The 21,067-nt window shown below is 41.7% G+C and overlaps 1 protein-coding gene across 2 annotated transcripts in view; it reads left to right on the top strand.

Annotated features, from left to right (window-relative positions):
* LOC125184214 (uncharacterized) overlaps positions 1–15,625 on the top strand; it is a 54,288-nt gene extending 38,663 nt beyond the window's left edge. For both annotated transcript variants that reach the window (XM_048075764.2, XM_066994256.1), the window contains one exon: positions 14,536–15,625. In XM_048075764.2, coding sequence (XP_047931721.2) covers positions 14,536–15,042 — 507 coding nt within the window. In that variant the 3' untranslated portion in view covers positions 15,043–15,625. The remainder of the gene's footprint in view (positions 1–14,535) is intronic.
* The last annotated feature ends 5,442 nt before the right edge of the window (positions 15,626–21,067 follow it).

A 21,067-nucleotide genomic window follows, 5' to 3' on the forward strand; every position in this document is an offset into this window, starting at 1 on the left:
TGGAAGGGACCTCGAAAGATCATCGGGTCCAAACCCCCTGCCAAAGCAGGTCCCTTAGAGCAGGCTGCCCAGGTAGGCATGCAGATGGGCCTTGAATATCTCCAGAGAAGGAGACTCCACAACCTCCCTGGGCAGCCTGTTCCAGTGCTCCGTTACCCTCACCATGAAGAAGTTCTTTCGCATGTTGGCTCAGAACTTCCTGTGCTCTATCTTGTGGCCATTACCCCTTGTCCTATCCCCACAAACCACTGAAAAGAGGTTGGCCAAATCCCTCTGTCTCCCACACCTCAGGTATTTATACACATTGATGAGATCCCCTCTCAGTCTGCTTTTCTCCAGGCTGAACAGACCGAGGTCTCACAGCCTTTCTTCATAGGGATGATGCTCCAGGCCCCGTATCATCTTTGTGGCCCTCCACTGGACTCTTTCCAGGAGATCCCTGTCTTTTTTGTACCGGGGCGCCTAGAACTGGACACAGTACTCCAGGTGAGGCCTGACCAGGGCAGAGTAGAGGGGGAGGATCACCTCCCTTGACTTGCTGGCCACACTCCTTTTAATGCACGCCAGGATCCCATTGGCCCTCTTGGCCACGAGAGCACACTGCTGGCTCATGGTCAACCCGTCGTCCACCAGGACCCACAGGTCCTTCTCCTCAGAGCTCCTCTCCAGCAGGTCGTCCCCCAGCCTGTACTGATACGTCCAGTTGTTCCTTCCCAGGTGCAGGACTCTACACTTGCTCTTATTAAACCTCATTTGGTTTCTTCCTGCCCATCTCTCCAGCTGGTCCAAGTCTCGCTGAATGGCAGCAAAGTTACTTATTATTCAGTAATAAGCTTGTTTAGGTGAAAGTGGAGGATTTAATTCCTCCTGTCTCTTCTTGCAGCTGTCTTATTCTTTAAGAGCACAAACAAAACCCAGCAGCCTGCTTGAACAATCTTCAGGTTAGAAGATTCCTGGGCTCCATTTACTGCTGCAAGGATTATTTCTATGTTAAGCAGTTGCTGAGTGAAGCACAGGTAAAAATGAGAAGGAAACCTATGTCTCCTGTTTACCTCTTGAAGGTCTGATTCTTGAGACTGGCCAGGTTGTTAACAACAGGTAACCATCTCTAATTCAGGCAGTCTCATTGAAAGTGGGAGAAATAGATTTGAATTCCCTGGGTTGGGGAGAAATTAAACCAAGACCTGTCACAATTGGAGCATTTGTATTCAGCCCCAAGAAATTGGATTAAAACAAGGATCGCTGTCCTTGAGATGCTTTTCAAAAAACACTCTCAAAAGGAAAGAGATAGATAACTAATGCCAACAGATTTCCTCCCTCCTTTGTTTGATTTTTTTTTAATTGAGCCTACAGTAAACAAGGCTTTTTGAGAGAGATATTTCAACTTTAAAAGCTGCCTTTTCATCAAAACTATTCTCCAAACTCCAAGATACATCTCCGGAAAGAAAAAAAAAAAGATGCACGCATAGCCAAATGCATACAGAAATACAACACGATCCTTCTTTTTTTACATATTAAATGACAGCTACTGAGGGAATGGCTACAGATGGAAAGAACAAACTTGCTTTCTTTTCAAAGCACCAAAGGGAAATGCACGAAACAATGAACCTGTTGAGTAAGACTCTGTCAATAAAAATATCATATATCTAAAATGAAAAGTATCTTTAAAATCCAACTACTATAACTGGAATAATTTCAGAATTCTATGTACCTTATTTCAGTCACCAGTTTTTCAGAATTGGAAGTCTGGAGTTTCCACTGTATTTCTATTTAGCTTTGCTTTCACATCGCTGAAATGCTACAAGTTTTTCAGATCTCTCTGAAGGTGGCTTTGAAAAGAAAAAAATAAATAAATGTGCCAGTAAACTAAGCTTATTATATACGAAATATGTCAAAGCAATATTTTATATAAATATTTGTTTTGACTATGTAAAATGATTTTGGCTAAGTTGTCAGAAGTGACCTGCGATTTAGGCCATTTTCTCTTGGACACACATGCGCTGAGCTGTACTTTGAAAACATTGCAGAAAGGATCCAAAAAACACCCCTCGTGTGCCAGGGATTTGTGTAGGATCCCAAGCCAGAATCTCAGAAACTGGGGCACTCGGAGCTGTTAGTGCCGGTAGGAACTATTGCTCATTATGTCTCATAATACCCCCTTTTTAAAAAACTGGAATTGAAACTGTTCGATAGTGACCTCCAAGGATTATAATTTTTTCAAGGAAATAATCTCTCTGTATCATGCCCTCCCTGGAAGTGCACAGGGCAATACTATGAAAAGGAAGCATCTGTTCTACAGGGAGGCTATTTAGTTATAACTAGATTTCACTTCGTTCTTTTGGTTCATATTCCCTTTAGAAAATATAGTAACTGCATTTGGGGGTGGGGAAATGCTTTTCAAATGCTTCAACTTTGATCACTGCGATTTTGTCCTGAAGAGGAAATGGAAAAATTTCTGCCGCCATTGTGCCAACTGCAGAGCAGAAGCTGTACGCATGCTCCTCATTCAAGAAGACTGGAGATTTTGTTACCATACCGGCTTCTGAAAGCCACGTGAAATGGGGCTGACATAATAGTTCAGCAAGCAAAGTTCTTATCACAGGTTGTATGGCTGTTGACACATCACACATTCAGGATATCACTTCACATTTCAACTGCACAGTAACTTTCCACACTCTACAGTCTTGGGAGGACTCTTTGAAAATCAGTAACTGAGCTTCAATGCCTGAAAGATACTGATGCACAAACAAACGTTTGTTATGCTGAAGTGATTCCTCCTTCACAGTGTGACACTTTTAGGACCCCACCTGCATCACGGGCACAACTGGACCATGAAAGCCAACAGCAGAGAGGCCATTTCCTGAGCTGCTTGCAGATCAGGGCTTTGCCTCTGCATTGGAGGGGCACTTCACGCCCAATTCAGAAGATACTCTACAGACAGATCTGGATCCTGCTTTTCCTCCCAGGCCTTTGCCCATGGTGGCAATGTTTGCAATCTTTAGCCCCTTTGTCCTCTCATAGCTGCAGGGCTGCTATAGGCTGTGAATGGGTTTTTACTACATTTGCACATACTGAAGACCCCTAAAGTGGAAGAGCAAAGAAAAAAAAAAAAGTGATTTGGATATGCCCCAAGTCTCTCACTACAAAACTCAGATTGTATCAGCGCTATGTATCTCATTCAGAGCCTGATTCTTCCTTGCACTTCATTCCAGCAATACTGGGAAGGCTGTAAGTAAGGCCTATAGGAATATTTGTGGATATAGAAGTCTATGCCAGTTTCCCCAACCAGCCGTCAGCACATCTTTAAAAGATGTTGTCAATTTCTCAGCTTTATAAGGAACTTTAGGGAAAAAAAAAAATGTGCCTGGTGCCATTATGGAATATTTGTCTTTTCTTTCTTTTTCTTTCAGTGAAACTGCTGTGTATGTTAGTTTTGAATCTTCCATGTCTTGGCAGCAGCCTTGTGCTGAAGCTGATGATGACTGACTTGTTCAATTCTGTCACATTTTCACTCAAAGTCTGTTTGGCTCTAGCTTGATTGTTGCCATATTTGGGTGGGTTAGAATCATATTTTATCATTTCACTAAGAATGCTGTTTCAGTTATTTTAGGGAAGAAACATAGGCTTTTCTTGGAGAAAAGCCACAATTCAGAAATCAATTAATCCTACTGAAAGCCTGAATGAAAATGATGGAAAACTGGTTGTGTTACAGATGCTTTAAAGTTTTGCAGACAGCTGGAAAGACCACCTGCATGCTACACATCCCTTGAAGGAATGGAAAAGCTGAATCTCTGACAGTCTAAGCACAACTTGGGTCCTTCTTTTGCATCAGAGAGGTACGCAGCTATGAAAGAGAACACAAACAGCCACCACTCCCATATCTGATTATGTAACTCTGAATGCAAGCAAATAGTTGTACTGTGAAATGAGAAGCAACTGCCTTCCAGAGCTGCAAGGGTTGTTTACACTTCTTAATAAGGAAATATTTTCCAGTGTAACAAGTCCTCTTTTTCTTGGTGCTATGACTAGAGATAGAGTTGGAAGAGAAAGTATAAACACATCCAGAGGACCAGTTTTAGTGCTTTTATGTTTAACAATAAACAGTGAGATGTCCCTTGTTCTTCCCCTATTCCTCATACCCATGGCAAAGACAGTCCACAGCAGCAGAAGCTAAGGACCATTAAATATGGTCAGTAAACATGCAAGTAGTTGCATATTAAACACTCTGGAACATTTACATCGAACCTTTGGCTGTCATCTGCCAGTCATTTTGTGCAAGATTCAAGTCTTGTTAATAATCACACTACCAAATATCAAGCTGCAAACTGTTCAGAAAAAAAAGACCCTTTGCAAATGCAAAGTCAGACTGCACAGACCACAGTGGAGAACACAGGACCTATTCGTTCCTACATTAAAGACTATCTTGTGGGCAGAAACTGGAGCAAAAATAAATTGGATTTTAATCTGATTTAAGGAAGGTTCCAGCCAAACTGGATTCTGATTGTCCAGTGTAAACAACATCAATCCAGATAAGAACCGTGTTTATATAGAACTGTACAGCTTGAGTCCCTCAATTTATTTCTTAAGTAGAATACAGTTTTAGAGTTTCTTTACCAGCAATATCCCCAAGGCATGTCTTAATGCCAACGTGTATGTTTATACTAACATGTATGTGCTGTGTTGGAATCAGGGTAGCTGACAGCAAGAGCAGGAAAGGATAGGATGTGGGGCACCTACACTGTCTGGCAAGCCAAACTCGGGAAGGTGTTGGAAAACGATCCTAGCATTGTTAACACTGTGTGAGCTTGTACTGAAGTCATTCAAAGGATATCACAGGCTGGGTCTGATGCAGTGGACATACATCACATACAAAGTTCATCTAACTCTAACCCACATGAATGACCCAGCCACTTTTGGCTCCTGTCAGGAGAGCTAAAAGGAACACATTGATAAGAGCTAATCACGCCCCTGACGTAGCCATAGCCTAAGCACTTTTATTTGCTCAAGTTATTTCAGTTTCTGTTCCTGTTTCTAAATAGCAAACAACAATCACTGCCCTCATTATCAGGCCAGTATCACTCCACCTCCACCACCTCTTGCAAAATGTGGGCGTAGGATAACATGGGCTTGTAATGGTTGCATATGATGGATGCATATGCAATGATTCCATTTCAAGTTTTGAACACACACAACAGGCAGCACTGGCATTACGTAGACATCCGTTTATATCCCCTATATAGCTTGACTGTAGTGATGGAAATAAAGCTCTGCTTCATTTCTTTCTCTGCGCACACATACAACTAACACTGCAACCTTAAATGAACCCAAGCAAAAAAGGACACATTTTCCTAATTTGCTTTCTTTCCCTGCAGATGTTTGTAACAGAGGTCAGGCAGCTAAAATGTCAATTGGTTTTTCACACTCACCATGAATGAAGCCATAGCCTGTGCCAGCTAGAATGTGTCCTTTCATTTTTCTTTTTCCCAAGAGGTGATCTTTCTATCCCTGAAGATAGAGTGATATTGTCTCCGTTGTCTTACACAGAGAACAGGATCAGTTCCTTCCCATGTCATTGAGCTGTTAGAAATTAATGGAAATATGATTTAATGTACAGCACAGGTAGACAGTCACCCTCCAAAAACTCATTGCTTCTAACGAGCCTCATTTCATTTTATTTTCAGGTCAAATGATTCCTTAGCAGGAAAAGGGAAGGGAAGAATAACCAGGTATTAAGAAAAAAAGGATCAGACATAAGTATGGCCTATTAATTCATGCACAACAGATAGATTTTTATTATAAAAAGATTTGCTTGACCTTGCTGTCACAACATTGAACTATGGTGTTATGAAAATAACAACACCACAAAGTTAATAGGACATCTAAGCTGTCTGTATAGCAAAGTTCATGAGGTTTCCTCAAGATATGTGCATCTCAAGCAATGTAAATGGAAGTCTGGATCCATCAGGAGCACTTGGGCACACTGTGCTCCTGTTCCTGGTGGGCCAAGGTAGTTGTCTGACCCTCCACCCTCCTCACCTTTCACACTCCTCTTTATGTATAAATACATTTGCATTTCAGTGAAGGTTATAGGAAGGGTTTCCTCCCTTCTGCACCAGCCAGTGTCCTCGTATGCATGGATTGAGATGTATGTAGACGATGCTTGTGTAGGCGCTGCCTGGGGCTAAGGGTCGTGAAAGGGCTAGGCTATGGTGGCATTTGGGGCCAGAATTGGAAACCTGGCCACTACCAGCCTAAGGAAGGCCTGTACGACCCACAGCACCCCTTAGATAATTCAGTCCTGTTTTTTTCAACAGCTGCAAAACACAGCTGGCTCTGTGTGGGCCCAGCACACAAGTGGAGCCATTATCCTTCACCTCTTCTCACTAAGTGGCAGAGACCTAGAATAGAAGTACAATAGAGTTACAATAGAAGTAATCATTCAGAGACATACTTAGCTCTGTTCCTGAGTAACTCACCCCTGTTTCTGAGCAAACTCCATATATATAAAGAGCTTCTTAGTCCTGTTAGGGGGATTTATGAGATCCACTGTCTCTTTTAATCGAGTTCAGTTTCTTCATATTCGAATACATGGCAGAACCACAAGCCTTGAAAAAAAGGATTCCTGGGTGCTTGAGGAGCATCAGAAAAACACGCAGAAGAAAAAAGGCTTCTCCACTGGGATTTAAGTTTGAACAAGTCTTCAACCTCTTTGGTATTTAGATTTTCCATCTGTGAAACGGACATAATTATGCAGCTAATCCATGAGTGCAGGACTTCAAGATTGTACGGATTATCAGTTGTCTCTGGCTTGTGGAAAGCACCCATCACTGCACAAGTGGTCACTGATTTTATTTCTTCCTACATACAGAAAAAAAAAAGCAATGCAATATTGCAACTAGTTTTCTATACCAGTGCCTAGGATAGAGTGAGGATATAGTCTAAAGGATCAGTAAACTGCCTACAGAGTAAGTGCATATAGTGTCTGAAGCAAAATCTGCTTGTCTTCTCTGTGGCAATATGTGTTATGTGACTGGAATGGCTAGAGAATGTCAGCCATCACTGTAGGTAGGTTTTTGTTGCTGAGACATCTCACTTGCTTATCCATGGAAAAATGCCCCTTGGTCAGGCCAGAAGCAGGTCAAAGTAAGATGGCAGCACGCAAGGGTCACTGATTATTTCTGAGGCTTTAACACCCAGGGCAGAGAACTAGTTCAGACAAAGTGAGAACTGACAGCAACCTTTGCCCAAATCTTAAACCAAACCCAGAGTAAATTCAGTTAATATTCAGTTGCCCGCACTCACTGTCTGTGGATGAGACCAGGATAATGTACAACTGAGTGACTCTGCTCTGGTTAGAGCCAGCAAGGACCAGAAAGTCCAGTCTTAGGGTACTGCCAGGCTGATTTCTGGAAAAAAGGGACATATATTCTGAGCCTTGGAAGATATTCACAACTCTTGCAGACCCTGTGAACCTCTGGAAGCTCTAGCCTCCCTAACCAACGTACCTCACTCATGCCAGGCTTTGTGTCAGATTTGTATAAAGCTACTTTTTGACTCCATTGTGTTACTTAACAGAGTTTACTCACTGAAAATTATTTCAGGCACTTTTGTTATAAAATATGATGCATTAACTTAATTTGATAGTTAAATTGTAGTGTTTAGATTGTTCCACTAAAATCTACATAAAAAGAGATAAATGTTAATGAATCCTATTTTTGATAATCTAAACACGAACTCCATTTCTGTAACACTTCGTCTTATTTTGGAAAACACAGCTAATGTTAATTAAAGGTTTTTTTCTTCACTTCATTTAGGATGTATGTATATGTTACCATCATGCAACTGCAAGTGCCTAAATTTTTAGGATTATTCGATACTTTCTAGGAACTATGTGTGTGTTTTTTCCTTGTGCTTAATGCAAGATTGTTTAACCCTCACTGAAAGACATCAAAGGGTATGATGACTTCATGAAAAATGAGTTTGAGAAGCAACTTGACCATAGCCTACAAACATCTTCCTGGTGGAGCAGCTACTTGTAATACAGAGCTCTTCAAAGAAAAAACATAAAAGTATCTTGTGATTCGAAGATCAAGCAAAAACAATCAATAAGGAAAAAAAAAGAAAAAAAAAAGGAAAAAAAAAGGAGAGAGAGAGAGAGAAGGGTAGATTTTCCATTACTTGAAATCCTGAACTCCAGAACACCTAAGAAATAATGCTAGAGATGAGGGGGTGAGGCAGCAATAAACCTGACAAGGTTCTGTAGCTGCGTCATGGAGAATATCAGACTAGGTCATTGTACTGATTACTTCTGAGTTTACTGTAATTGTGACTGTAACTCTGAATGCACATGCTCCTGAATTTCCACTAAATTCAGAATGGTTTGGACTCTGGATTCCTATTTAGTCCCATGGAGCAAAGCACAGATACGGATATGAATCCTTATTAAAACTCTACCGAAATCTGATGTAAGAAGACTTGGATCTAATATTCTGACTTTCATGAATTTTTAAACAGAGTTTTTTGCTTATTCCAGTGCTCACTTATTTCCTTCTCTTGGCCATAATAAAAGCAGCTGTTTGCTGCTTTGTAATGAGCAATCTGCAAGGCCTTTATTACACAAATAGCATTTGTATGCTATTTGGACTGGTGTACTTCTACATAGATAAAGCAGAGATGAAATTTCATGTAAGTGTAGGCAAGAAAAGTGCTGTTTTTCACTGATGCTCCCCCGTGACTTTGTTTATACAAGAGGCAGGACTCTTTCAGTAAACGTGTGGGTGATGTAGCTGCAATGTGAAGTGAATCCGTATGAATCCATAGCTATTTTAGTGCAGCATTTGCATTGCACTGCAGGTTTGCAGTTTCATTATTCCTGCTGTCTTGCAAGCCACAACATAGTCCTTCAACATGTTACATCAGCTGGTCCCATTCAAACAGAACTGTTTCCCAACATCATTAAATACAGCTCTGTTTTGCATTGTTGAAGGCAATGAATCACAAAAGCTGTGATTCATAAAGTTTTGTTCAGTTATGTCCCTGAGTTTGGCTTTGGACTGGGATATGATTCGCTCAGCTCAGAGACAAGTGGAAAACACAGTTAACCCTCTCTGTCCTGTAAGACATGCATTTTTTGCCAGATGGCAATTGTACTGGAGACTGACATTTTTGCAGGTTAAATGAGAGCCACTCAAACATAGATTGGACCTGTATTAATCTTCACAAGTTTTACAAAATCTTTCGTCCTCAGCAGTTCTTCTATTAAATCCAAAGCTCTCCATTTATGCTCAGCTTTAAGTCAGTTCTCAGGGCAGCAATAATCTCTGCTTCTCCCTTCTCTGATCATCTTAGGAGAACAGAACTTTGTCATGAGTAAGATCTCCCACAATTTGACAATTGCCAGGGTGAAGCCAAGATATTTTTTGCAAATGAAATTTGCAGCCTGAATAAAACATTCCTTTTATCAATGGAGGACATTTTTTCAATAACAAGCACCTGTGCCAAGTGCTTTTTTGTTATATAGCAAAGATGTGATGGGAGATGATTGAATAAATAAGTAATGCAGTTGAAGAACATTATTCTTGTTATTCTCTGGGGAAAGAATCCTTCAGATCCCACTGGGGTATCTGTACAGGAGTTCTGGAGAAGGAAAAGTATTTTGCAAAGCTAGGCAACCCTTTTCTCCTCAGACGTGTAAATCCATCTCTTGCCTATGCTGCTGTAGTCCAGGCTTCTTTTCATCTTACTAAGGAAGTCCTTTTTCATGCAAGACTATGCAATCTTATCTCCAGGTCTTGAAAAAACACACTTCCCATAAGAAAGATCAGCATTTCTGGAAAGTAGCATAGCAGGAGAGAAGCCGAAGGGTGGAGGTGGAGGGACCAAAAGAAGTGAAAAATAAAAAGAAAAAAAATTACGCTTTTTTCATCTATGGAGCAATGCAGGGGCAGTGAGGCTTCAGGTTTGTCATCCTGCCTGTGTACCTCTTCATGATGATCTAGGACATAAGGAGACGTCTGTCTAAAAAGCATGTCGTTTCTGACCTTTATAGAACAAGCATGGGACTTTGCATAGGCTGAATCCTTCTGAGAGCCAGAAAAGAACAGAAATGTAGACAGGTGTCTTAATTAGCATCTGCATTGTGTGTTTGCGGTAGTAACAGCATGGAAATTTGTGCTTCCAGCTCTGGGATCCCGCAGTCCATTATGCTTAGTACGCGGGCCTCTGATGCAGAGTGCTGGGTGGAGAAACACAGTGGCTGGAGAAACAGTCTTGCAGCACAAGAAATACATACAGTCAATCGGCTTCTCTCAGCTTTGCAACTCACTTAATTTTGGTCCTTCAAGTTGTCTTGACCTCAGCATAAACAATCCCACTGCAAGTTTTGTTTTGTTTTGTTTTGTTTTGTTTTGTTTTCCTTTGTTTTGTTTTTTAATGGAAATCTGCATCAGTGCTTCTTCCACCCACAGGCAGAGCTCAGAGTGCCCACAGTTTTTAGAGCTCCACCTATGTAAACTTTTGAATGTTCTTTCACAGATCTGCCTGGGAGCACCTGCCAGGAAGGCACTGCAATAGCCATGCCCTGGTTTGGTAAACTTCAGATTTCAGACTCACCTAGGGTTCCTGCTTTGAACACCAGCACAGAGCAGTCCAGGCTACTTTCATTTCAGATGCTGTGGCTGACTGCAGTCACTTGAAATGGTGGTAGCCCTTCCTGGGCACTAGACACTGTGGTGGCATTTTGGTAGCTGCTTAGGACCTGTGGCAACATGGCTTGACTCCAGAGACAGCAGTGTCTGTGGAGGATGATGCTGCCGAGACTTCAGCAGTGCTGAAGCAGTTGCACCAAGAGGAATGTGGATGGCTCCCCTTCATTTTAATGGATAATTCCCTTTAAAATCTGATTATAGACTTTTTAGTGTCACTAACATTATTTAGGTTAGCATTTCACAAGCACAATATACAGAGATAATGTATGCTCAGCCCTGTCACATCCTGTCATTCTCTTCATTTGAAGGGACTGTCTCCAGGAGTGAAGCTGTAAGTCTGAATATATTAAGTGCCATAAAAAAAATCAGTGACTTATTTGGATAATTGAGAATCTCAAGTGAAAACATTGTCATCCCAGTAGCAAAAATGTGCTGGATCCCAAGCCTGTGTCTTACTCAATAGGGTAGATCTTCTACAGAACTCCACAAAGCACCAGTGAAGGCATATAACTTTAATAAATGAGCACCATTTGGTATCTGTGAGCAACATTTTTTTTCTTTTTAATACAAAGTGGCTGTGGTGTTTAGTCTAGGTAATGTATTCTGCTTCCACTGTTGGTATTGATGTCCTTTCAAGTGAACAGAATATGTAGCCGTTAATGAGTTCTTTCTGTTGAGATGTTCAGCAATGAAATAATTAACAATGTTGATGTGTAAATTAGGCTTGAGAGTTTAAATTGCCATTGAGATGAATGAGATGGATCACAGTTCTCTGACTCTTGGTTCAGCACAACAGATGAGGACTGGCTATATGCTAAACATAGCAGTACTTCCATTAAAAGCACATGCAACCACAGGCAGTCACTCTGCCTTGTCTCTCTTCCTGTTGTTGTCTTCCAGGCAGCCTCCAGACTTAGGGCACACCAAGAGGTATTGTGGCTGACGACAACTGTGTGCCTCAGTAAAAAAGAGTAGAGGAGGTGTTTCAGCTGCTATTTTTTAGGGGTTAGAAATATTTCTGTGTTTTTACTCTTCCTAAAATAAGAAAAAGAGGATCATGCAATTAACATCATGTTTGCACAAAATATATAAAGCACTGATTTTCAGTGAAAATCAGTCAAGTGTTGCTTGCACTGACACATGAACTTCTGACCTCAACTTCCCTTTATCTTCTCCCAGTGGCACTGAGATCACAGCAATGCTGAAACAGATTAATGCCTCTAAACTCTACTTCAGAGACAGATCCTCTAACACGGTTTACATTTTGCAGACTGGAGACTGCAGTTTTCCACAGCTGACTGCTAGGACGTGGCTTAGTGGGAGCTGTGCCACTCACCAGGGAGACTGGCTTTTTATGGCCACAGTAAGGGAGTACTAGAAAAGTGGGAAGGGAGACGTTGTGCTTCATGGAATGAAAGAATGTGCTGTTTTCTACAGTGAGTCACTATTGTATGCATATTGTTTTTAAATATTTGACTTGTTGATGTCTTATCTGCTGTGACTTAAGTGTACTTAGCTAGCACAAAGACTTGGCCACTAGCATTGAACTGTTTGCCTCCTCATTGAACTCTAGGCTTAAGCAAAGTCAGATGAGAAACAGACAACCCAGCATTTTCCAAACACCATGAAAGGCATAGTCATTAAGTCACAAAGAAAAAGCAAAACTCTTCCTCTGCAAGTATTATTAAGGGGAAAATAACAAAAATGAAGCACCTGAAAAAGACTTTTTATTCTGTGAGTATGGTTGCCTTGTACTTTTTGTCACATTAAGACATGAGAATCAGCAATTTATACTTCATGTGAAATTCCTATATTTAGAGAATGGACCAAGAACCTGTGTGATGCTGCTGGGAGTCATTGCTTTTAGTAAGAGGGGCCTCCCTTCTGTTTTTTTTTTTTTTAGCATAAATATGCTTCCTTAGGACTTGCTGCATATGTGTAGTCCACCTCTCCCTCTAATTGCTGTGTATTGCTCTGCTGTGGCAATCACCATAGCTCTGGGGCCCCTAAAAGATATCATTGATAGTTGTGTCATATTCAGTCAGGAAATGTTCTGTACAACTTCCCAGCACTTCAACTTTGCACATTTTTGACTGCAGAGCCTCTTGTTTTATGGCAAGGTGACCAAGACAGTTTTCCTTTTTACAGGGCTCTGTTAAGAGACAGAGTTCAGAGTTTGCAGCTTTCAGCACTCAGCCTTTTATTGCTTATGGACATTCTGCACATTACACTTTTGTCCTTGACATGGCTTTGTAATATATTTTTAGCATATATTGTTTTTCACATATGCAAAGTTATGCTTTTCTGTAGAGATAGATCCATACCTTTTCCTTAATTGCTTTTCTCTGAGTTTTCTGAACTTGTGTTCTTCTGGGCATAATCACAGTTCTGCCTGGAACACATCAAATTAAGCACTTTTCCTCTGACTCTCCCTTCATCCACACTTGCTTTCTATTCCTGTGCTACTTCAGTCCTACTTCCCTCTGGCTCTTAACTTCAATCACAGAGCTTTGCAGGGGCTGGAACAGTGGCTGTCTTGAATGCCTATTTCTTCCTTGTTATTCATGAAGTGCTTAATCTCCTGAATAAAATGTCAGAAATATGTCATCAGAAAAGTGAGCCATCTTTCCATGCTTTACAGCCTCGGGCATCCTCCAGAAAGCTTCACACCTTTTTGGAGTGTGTGTAACAGTAGGTGAAGCTGCCATTTAAGCTGGGAATCTTTTGAATGAAAGTATTTCTTAAACTAAAACCGTGAAGAACTTTGGAGTTGAAGTCTACTCAAGTGATTTGCCTGAGCCCCAGATTCATACTGACGTGCTCTTTAATCCGTCAGGACTACTGACTTTGAGAACACTGCATTTGTATGAAGACATATTTAAGTTTTGATGTTAGCAAGAAAATTTCTACTATTTTTGGACAATAAAAGTGTAGCCTGTGATTTTAGTGGCAATTCTTTACGTTGTTTTTCTGTAGCAAATCATTTCTTCTTTGGCTGCTGCTTTCTGTCCTGATGCTGGATGCAGTATTTTGGTGGGGTGGAGAGCCTGTGAAGCACTTTGGGATAGAGGGGGTTAGCAAATGTGTGGTCCTGCTGGCTGTCTCCACACTCACAGTCAGTTTGTCCCCCAGGAGCAGCAGCACTGAGGCCAGTGGCCAGTGCCCTTGCGAAAGTGGTGCCAGAGGACAGTCCTGCTCTCAGTTCTCCCAAATTCTTTCACAGCTCTGATCCAAGCCTCTTGTATGAGTAAAGGAAGTGCAGAGGGCAAGCAGTTAGATGTACCATACTAGCACGGATGAGGATGGAGTGATGACATGTTAATCAGGAGGGCAATAGGGGCCTGTAGCTCCCAGGTTGGCCATACCAAGGGTATGTGAAGGGGTTCACTGTGCTTCTCCCCCAAACTCATCCCCACTGAGGCCTTCCCTGCCAGGCCACTGAGTGTCTCTCTGCAAGCAGCCCTGTGTCAGCAGACAACCCCACCAGGACCTGCCATTTCCTTACCCCTTCCCCACCTCAGCAGGGCCGAGGTGGGAGAACGGGGCAACTGGCTTGGTCCACGGAGGTAAGGTCAACATGCACACTTTGAAGGGAAAATGCAAGTCAAAGCATAATAAAGCACAAAGCCTTTATCCTTTCTGGAAGATTGCAGTACCTGACACCTCATAAGTTTGCCCCTGATTATGGACACAGCCGGACTGAGGCCTTGCACTGCCGCCTGCCATGTTTTCTTCAGATGGAAAATAATCTTGGTCTTCAGTGCTGTAAAACAACAACCCAGTGTAAGAGGCAGCTCTGGTGACTCGATGTGTTCCTCCTGTTTTGCAGGCAAAGGAGCCCCACGGCAGGGGAGAGCCGCTTCCCAGGTCCGAAACACGGCCCCTCTGGGGCAGCGACGACACAGGTAGGGGCTGGGCTGCACATGGGGGGTGCGGGGGGCTGTTTTGTCCACAGCTTCGTTCAGGCCTGTGGTCCTTTTCCCAAGGCCAAGCTTCATTGGAGGGTGTTTTTCATGCTGAAATGAGATGTAGGCTGTCGCCTGCTGTGTGTTTGCTGGACAACAGCAACAACTTCTGCGTAGGGTGGCTGAAGCACACAATGTGCTGCACAAGAGCTCCTGAGGAATTATGCTGTGGCATAATGAGGAGAAACAAAAGTATTATAGCAAATCCCTTGGATAAACCACCAGCCATGCTTCAGCATCGACCTGCTGTGTGGGCAGAGCTCTCAAGAGCTGCCAGGCAGAGCCCTGCGGGTGCATGGAGACCAGGCCCTGCGTCTGAGGAGCTGCATTGGTTTCACAAGAAGGAAGATAGTACAACACAGGCAGAATAACTGAGAAAGTGAGCTCACACACACCCTTCTTACCCTGTTGCCTTTCTGTTTGGGGGCTTTTGTTTGTTTGTTTGTTTTTGTGGTTTGTTTTTATTTCTTTTTGCCTTATCGTAAGCCTAGATCTTATTTACAAGTTAAAAGTGTACCAGATTAATTTAGTCTTGGTACTGTGGTTGGGTGGCATGTTAAAATTGCATTTAAGCTAGGAAAAAATGCTGTGGCTACAGACTGCAAATGTCCTGGTAAACATGCATGGCAAGTATTTGTCAGATCCTGAGGCAGATTTCACTTAAGTGTTTGGGGATTTTCTTCCTGCTCTCTTCACCATTTTTGCAGCTGCCCCTCTGGGAAACATCCCAGAAGCCTCTGTCCCCATTAGGAGGAAATCTTTCACTTCCTCACTTTGATTTTGAATGCTTAATGCTGCTGTATAATTCCCCTGACCTATAACCAGTCTTGGCTTCTGTGCATACAGAAGAAATGCTGATCTAGATGATAAACTTTTATGAAACCACTTTAGAAATACATGTAATTAAGTAAACACACTAAATGTAAGATACTACTGTGGTCTGTAAATGTTGCAGGTTACACTGATTCCTAACCAACATTAGCTATAGTCATAACACACTTTTTCTAAAATATGGGAGCCCACCCAGGATAGCTCCGCTGATTTAGCTAAGTTGCATGATGCTTTCTTCTTTCTGAATTGCAGCAGGGCAGGGACCCACTTGACCCCTCTGTCAGCAGCATGGGCAGTGTAAGAGCTGTAAATGAACTTCCTACTTGCTCCTGCCTGTTCTCTGCCAGAAATTGTTCCTCCAGTTGGGTCAAGAGCTGGCTACAAGTGAAATGACCCGTTACAAATGCAGTATTTAGGCATTTGCACTGTGTTTACATGGCAACATTGGGTGTCCTTGAGGGTGATTGCGACAGGCAAAGTAATTGCTCGGTCAGAGCATGAGGAGCAAAAAAGGGCAGGATATAACCGTGCAATTAAATAATTTCTCCAAATGATCTTCAAAAGCTTTATCAAAAATTTATTGGCAGTGGAGGTGTGGGTTGTTGTTCTTTTTCTTACCTGGATTGTTGAAGCATCTAGGATAAATTCAGTGAAAGTGGAAAAAGTGCTCATGATTTACTGCTCTAGGAGCTAATCTCAGGGTATCTGAACTTTAAAGACTTCTGCCAGGACACAACTGCTTTAAACTGGTCCTTCAATGTTAGTTTGTACTGACTGGTGGCTGGGGCACTTAGCACAACATGTTAATTCACCTTCGATTTTTAAATGTTTTCCAATGGTTCTGCTTAAGAAGCATTTAACAACTACCTCACCGTATCAATTAAGCGAACTTGATTGAAACCCAATTATATCACCATAACAAGCTTTGTAGCCAATTCTTAGGCACCTGTAAGAATGCTATTCGAGGTCTAATGCCGTATTTCTTTCCAGGTTTCTACAAGTGCAGTCAAAGGTAATTTTCAGGACTGAAGGGGTCCTGAATTTTTACACTTTACTTGCATACCGGCTCTTGGTTATGCCAGAGGACTTAAACTGCTTTGAAGCAAAAGCTTGAATTCTTGGTTTCCAAACCCAGAGGGTACTGAGTCTTACGACTTGGCCGTTTTGCGCTGTTTACATGGCAACATTGGGTGTCCCCGAGGATGATTGCAACAGGCAAAATAATTCCTTGGTCAGAGCATAAGGAGCAAAAAAGGGCAGGATATAACCATGAGATTAAATAATTTATCCAAATGATCTTCAGAAGCTTTATCAATGATCCATCTGTCTTAATAAAAGAGCAGTAGTTCTAAGCCTACTGTGACCTTTAAAAGAAGTGTATGAATTGTCTGCAGATTCAAACCACAGCTAACATTTATAGAATTCTCCCATTATTTATCTTATAGAAGTATATATAATGTATCTCTTGGGTTTGCAAAGGAAATGGAAACAAGCAAAAGCTTGCCAGCTATGGTTTCCACCAGTAGATAATCTGGAATTTCTGTTTATAACATTGAACAGTGGCACAGCCAAAAAGCCATTGCTTCACTGACGGCTCTGCCTTCCTTAGAGCTCCACCAGGTCTTAAACCATGGAGGGGAAGTGCCCTCCCCATATCAGTGCCAATACAAAAGGAAAACTGCAGGACTTAGGAGACTGTCCCTGCAGTCCTTTGCATTTCCACATACATTCACTGAGCTCAAAGATACACTTGTTAGCAAGAAGCAGCTCTTACTTTTCTACATCATTTATCTCAAATTGTTCTTAATAATTTAGATCTGAAGTGCCTATTAAATAAAGCTTAAAAATCTGAGATACTTAATGCCTCTGGTTTACAGTGCCAGGTTTACAGGAGTTTTGCCAGTTCTTACAACTAGATGATGATTTTCATGATATTTCAAGTTTCCTTTGCATATCCTTACTTGCTGGTGTTTAGATATTTAATACTTGTGGCTGAAGAGAAAATGTGAGACTGAAGCACCTGGAAGCTCTGAAAACATAGAGCAAGAAGAACTTACCATTTATTATTTTTATTTAAAAGTTATGTGTAATCCAGTTTTATAACTTGGGGAGACTGTCTGGACTCATGATTTTGGAATGCTTTAGGTTGGCAGCACCTTTCCCAATAGTGGCCACTTTATTTCCAGTTCTCTGCTCCTGTCTATTCAATTCAGTTCATCACAGCATTTTGCAACTGAGCAGGGAGTGCCACTTGTGTATCCAGCACAGGTTTGCTGTAGTTATTTGTGCCACACACAACTGGAAATCAGCTGTCCCTGGCCCAAAATAATGCAGTTCATGAGCTCAGCTCTGTGCTTGCTAACTCACCCTAATAAAAATGCTTGTGTCTCCTCAATTTACTGCAGCCAAGTCATTCCCAGATATCTGAGAGGGTCAAGGGCCTCACAAGATCATGATCTAGATGAATAACATTTTACCAATTTAGAAGGGAATGTTTAGGCAGAAATACCCCAAAGAAAAGCGTCATCAAAGTTATGACTAGGCAATAAGTGTCATTATTTAAGGTAGCAGAAGAGACACGTAACCCAGGATGAGCTCCCCGGGGACACAGGTGCTGGCCTGGCTCTTGCACTTCTGGTCCCAGGTCCCCACGCTGGCTCCAGTGTCTCTGCCTGGCTCTGCACCTTGCCAAGCAGGCATGCTCATGAAGGCATCTCTTCCCACATAGGGTGATGGGGACCTTTGGTGTAGTCGGTTCTCTCATTTTGTGTTTGTTGAGGCTGGCTAGATTTCCACAAGTGGTGTGATTTTTGACCTTCATACTGACTAGGTCTATATTAATGATTTTCACCACTGAAAATGAGATCTACAGTGTTTACTCAACCAGTTTAAGCAAAGGAACTTGGGAGCTTTCCCAGTCATTTTGTCTTCAGGCTACAAAACTTTTTTTTTTTTTTAAACTAGTCTGCTTCCCAAATACTATTTCTCATTGTTATCTCTGTAGCATTCATTCAAATCAGCATTCAAAGCTAGACATAGTATTACATCTGAGACATTCAAGAGTCATGTGGTAACCTTCTCTCTCTCTTCTCTTCACCCCTTCCTCTTCCCATCCTCATTCTTCAAAATGGTGAACCCTTAGTTTGAATTTGAGTTTGTTTGGACCATATTTCACCATGAGGGTTAGAAACTCACTATTAAGAGAGAAGGAAGGAAGGAAGGAAGGAAGGAAGGAAGGAAGAGAGGGAGGGAGGGAGGGGGGGCGAGGGGGAGAGATTTTTCTGAGACTGAGATCCTGTGATACTTTTGCATATATTTACACCTGCTGGGCCCGATTTTCTGCTTCTTAGTCCAAAGGTCTCCAGAATACTACTGCTTAAATTTGATATCATTTTGCACTTACCTTGATATTCACTCTGGCAGATGTCAGTGATTACCAAAGAGGCAAACCAACAGATAATCAGTCTATTGGGTTTTCAGGCTTATTGCACTTGATAACACTGGTAATTTTATGTGGCTCTCAGCTACACTTTAAAGTTAATATTCCCTTGAACAGAGTGGGAATAGAGGCATAAAAGATTGAGGTTTAGTTCTCTTTTTTGCCAGTTTATCTACAGAGAGTATGCATGGGGAGATCTGCTTTTGCCATGGGAATGGATGGACTGTCTCTTTATGCAGTGAAAACATATGGCTCCTCTAGGGAATAGCAGCCAGAGAGACAGAGATGTAATAATTAGGGCATTTGCTGGAAATTTTCCCTAGTGCTGCACCTTGTCTTACAGCTCCATCTTAGAATTCTGCAGATTGCACTGCAAGCCATAATATGCAGCGAAATTGAAAGCAGTCTGTACGGACAAAGAGCAGACTGAAAAAATCAATCAATCAATCAATCACTGTGTGCACAAAATACTGAAGGGACAGTAAAAGTCATTGTTTCTTCTTCTTGAGAAGTAAAAAAATAATAATAATAATAAAAAAAAACACCCTCCACCAAGGTCTATTACTTACCTGACTAGCACAACACTCTTATACAATATAGTGTAGTAGGTTTTGGGTACAAAAACAGTCCTCTGAAGACCCAGGTCAATATTCTTGTTTGGAAGTGCCTGAAAGCTTCTCTTTGCTCTTGTGGAATTTGTACTTAAGAGAACTGGGCTGCTAGTCCCATCTGGGAGCTCCTACCCTAGCATTCAGTGTTCTTTGCTGCCTGTGAGGACTGGAAGCAGAATCCTAAATCCTAAACATACCTGTGTTCAAAATGGAGAAGCACAGCATTTTTCCCCATTCTCCTCCTATAAAGCTCCCAAATCTCACCTGAGTGCAGGGAAGAGGAGTGCCCACCAACCCAGTGCCCCTCCTCAGCTCTGTTCTCCCTCCCTCAGCACAAAGGGCTAGAGCTGCCCTTCGGGTGTGCACCAATAAAACCCATGCTTCTCTTCCAACAAACCCTCAGTCTCATTCAGCAAGCTAAGTGGAAACTAATCCTTTGTTTTTCAGACTGATTATCAGGGTGGTCATTTTTCTCTCACTTTCCAACATCAGCTGACCATCATACTAGGTTAATTTTGATCTTTCAGCACAATATTTTTTAAATTGATCTCCAAAATAACGTTGGTATTTTTCTTGCCAATGCATGTCTCTTTGAGAAAACTAAGGTTTTACTTCATCAAGCCCAACAATTTGGAAATCTGATTTCTTAATAGAGAACTTTTAAAGATTACAATTTCAAGCCTGTGGCATTTCTCAGTTTAATGAAACATCAGCTTTTGTTCTATTTTGCCCTCATCTTTTCCAATAAAGCTTTTTTTTTTTTTCTCCCCTGAAACAAAAGCTAGCACAATTAAAAATGTGATGAAACTGATCTCAAAGCACAGCTTGAAATTCAGCTTTGCAACTTACAGAGGATAATTATTTCACATTTTATTTTTCTTTTAATGTATTAATTTAGACACTACAACATGGTAGCAGATCAAAGGTCTAATAGAGTTTAATTGCAGTTAATATAAAAGTCTTTCTCTCTGTCATACTGAAATGGCAATGAAAAAGAAATGTAGCAGTCCGAGCTGAAGGTGTGTGAGGTGACTGCAGATTTACATTCAGGAGTCTCAAGCTGATCAGCAGCCACCAGTGGCAGGCGACAAGCAGGCTTCTGTGTCAGCTTGAACATTGCAATCTGGAAGATGTGTGGTGACTGTCCATTTTCATTTTTTGGTGAAAAAAATTGTGTTCCCAGGACTCATAGCTCTGAGGAATTTTTCCCAAGTACGAACCCAAACCATTTTATCACCTGACTTCAGACCTCTGCAAAGTGGATGGTGGTGTCACAGGTTGGCACTCCAGTTTTTGTGGCAATGCACGGAGAGGAACAGACACAGTTTTTCTGACCTAAAAGAGGTATCACAGTATCACAGTATCACAGATTTCTAAGTTGGAAGAGACCTCAAGATCATCGAGTCCAACCTTCGACCTAACACTAAGTACTCCACTAAACCATATTGCTAAGCTCTACATCTAAACGTCTTTTAAAGACCTCCAGGGATGGTGACTCCACCACCTCCCTGGGCA

Source organism: Anser cygnoides, chromosome 3 (assembly GCF_040182565.1).
Source record: "Anser cygnoides isolate HZ-2024a breed goose chromosome 3, Taihu_goose_T2T_genome, whole genome shotgun sequence".
NCBI lineage: Eukaryota > Metazoa > Chordata > Aves > Anseriformes > Anatidae > Anser > Anser cygnoides.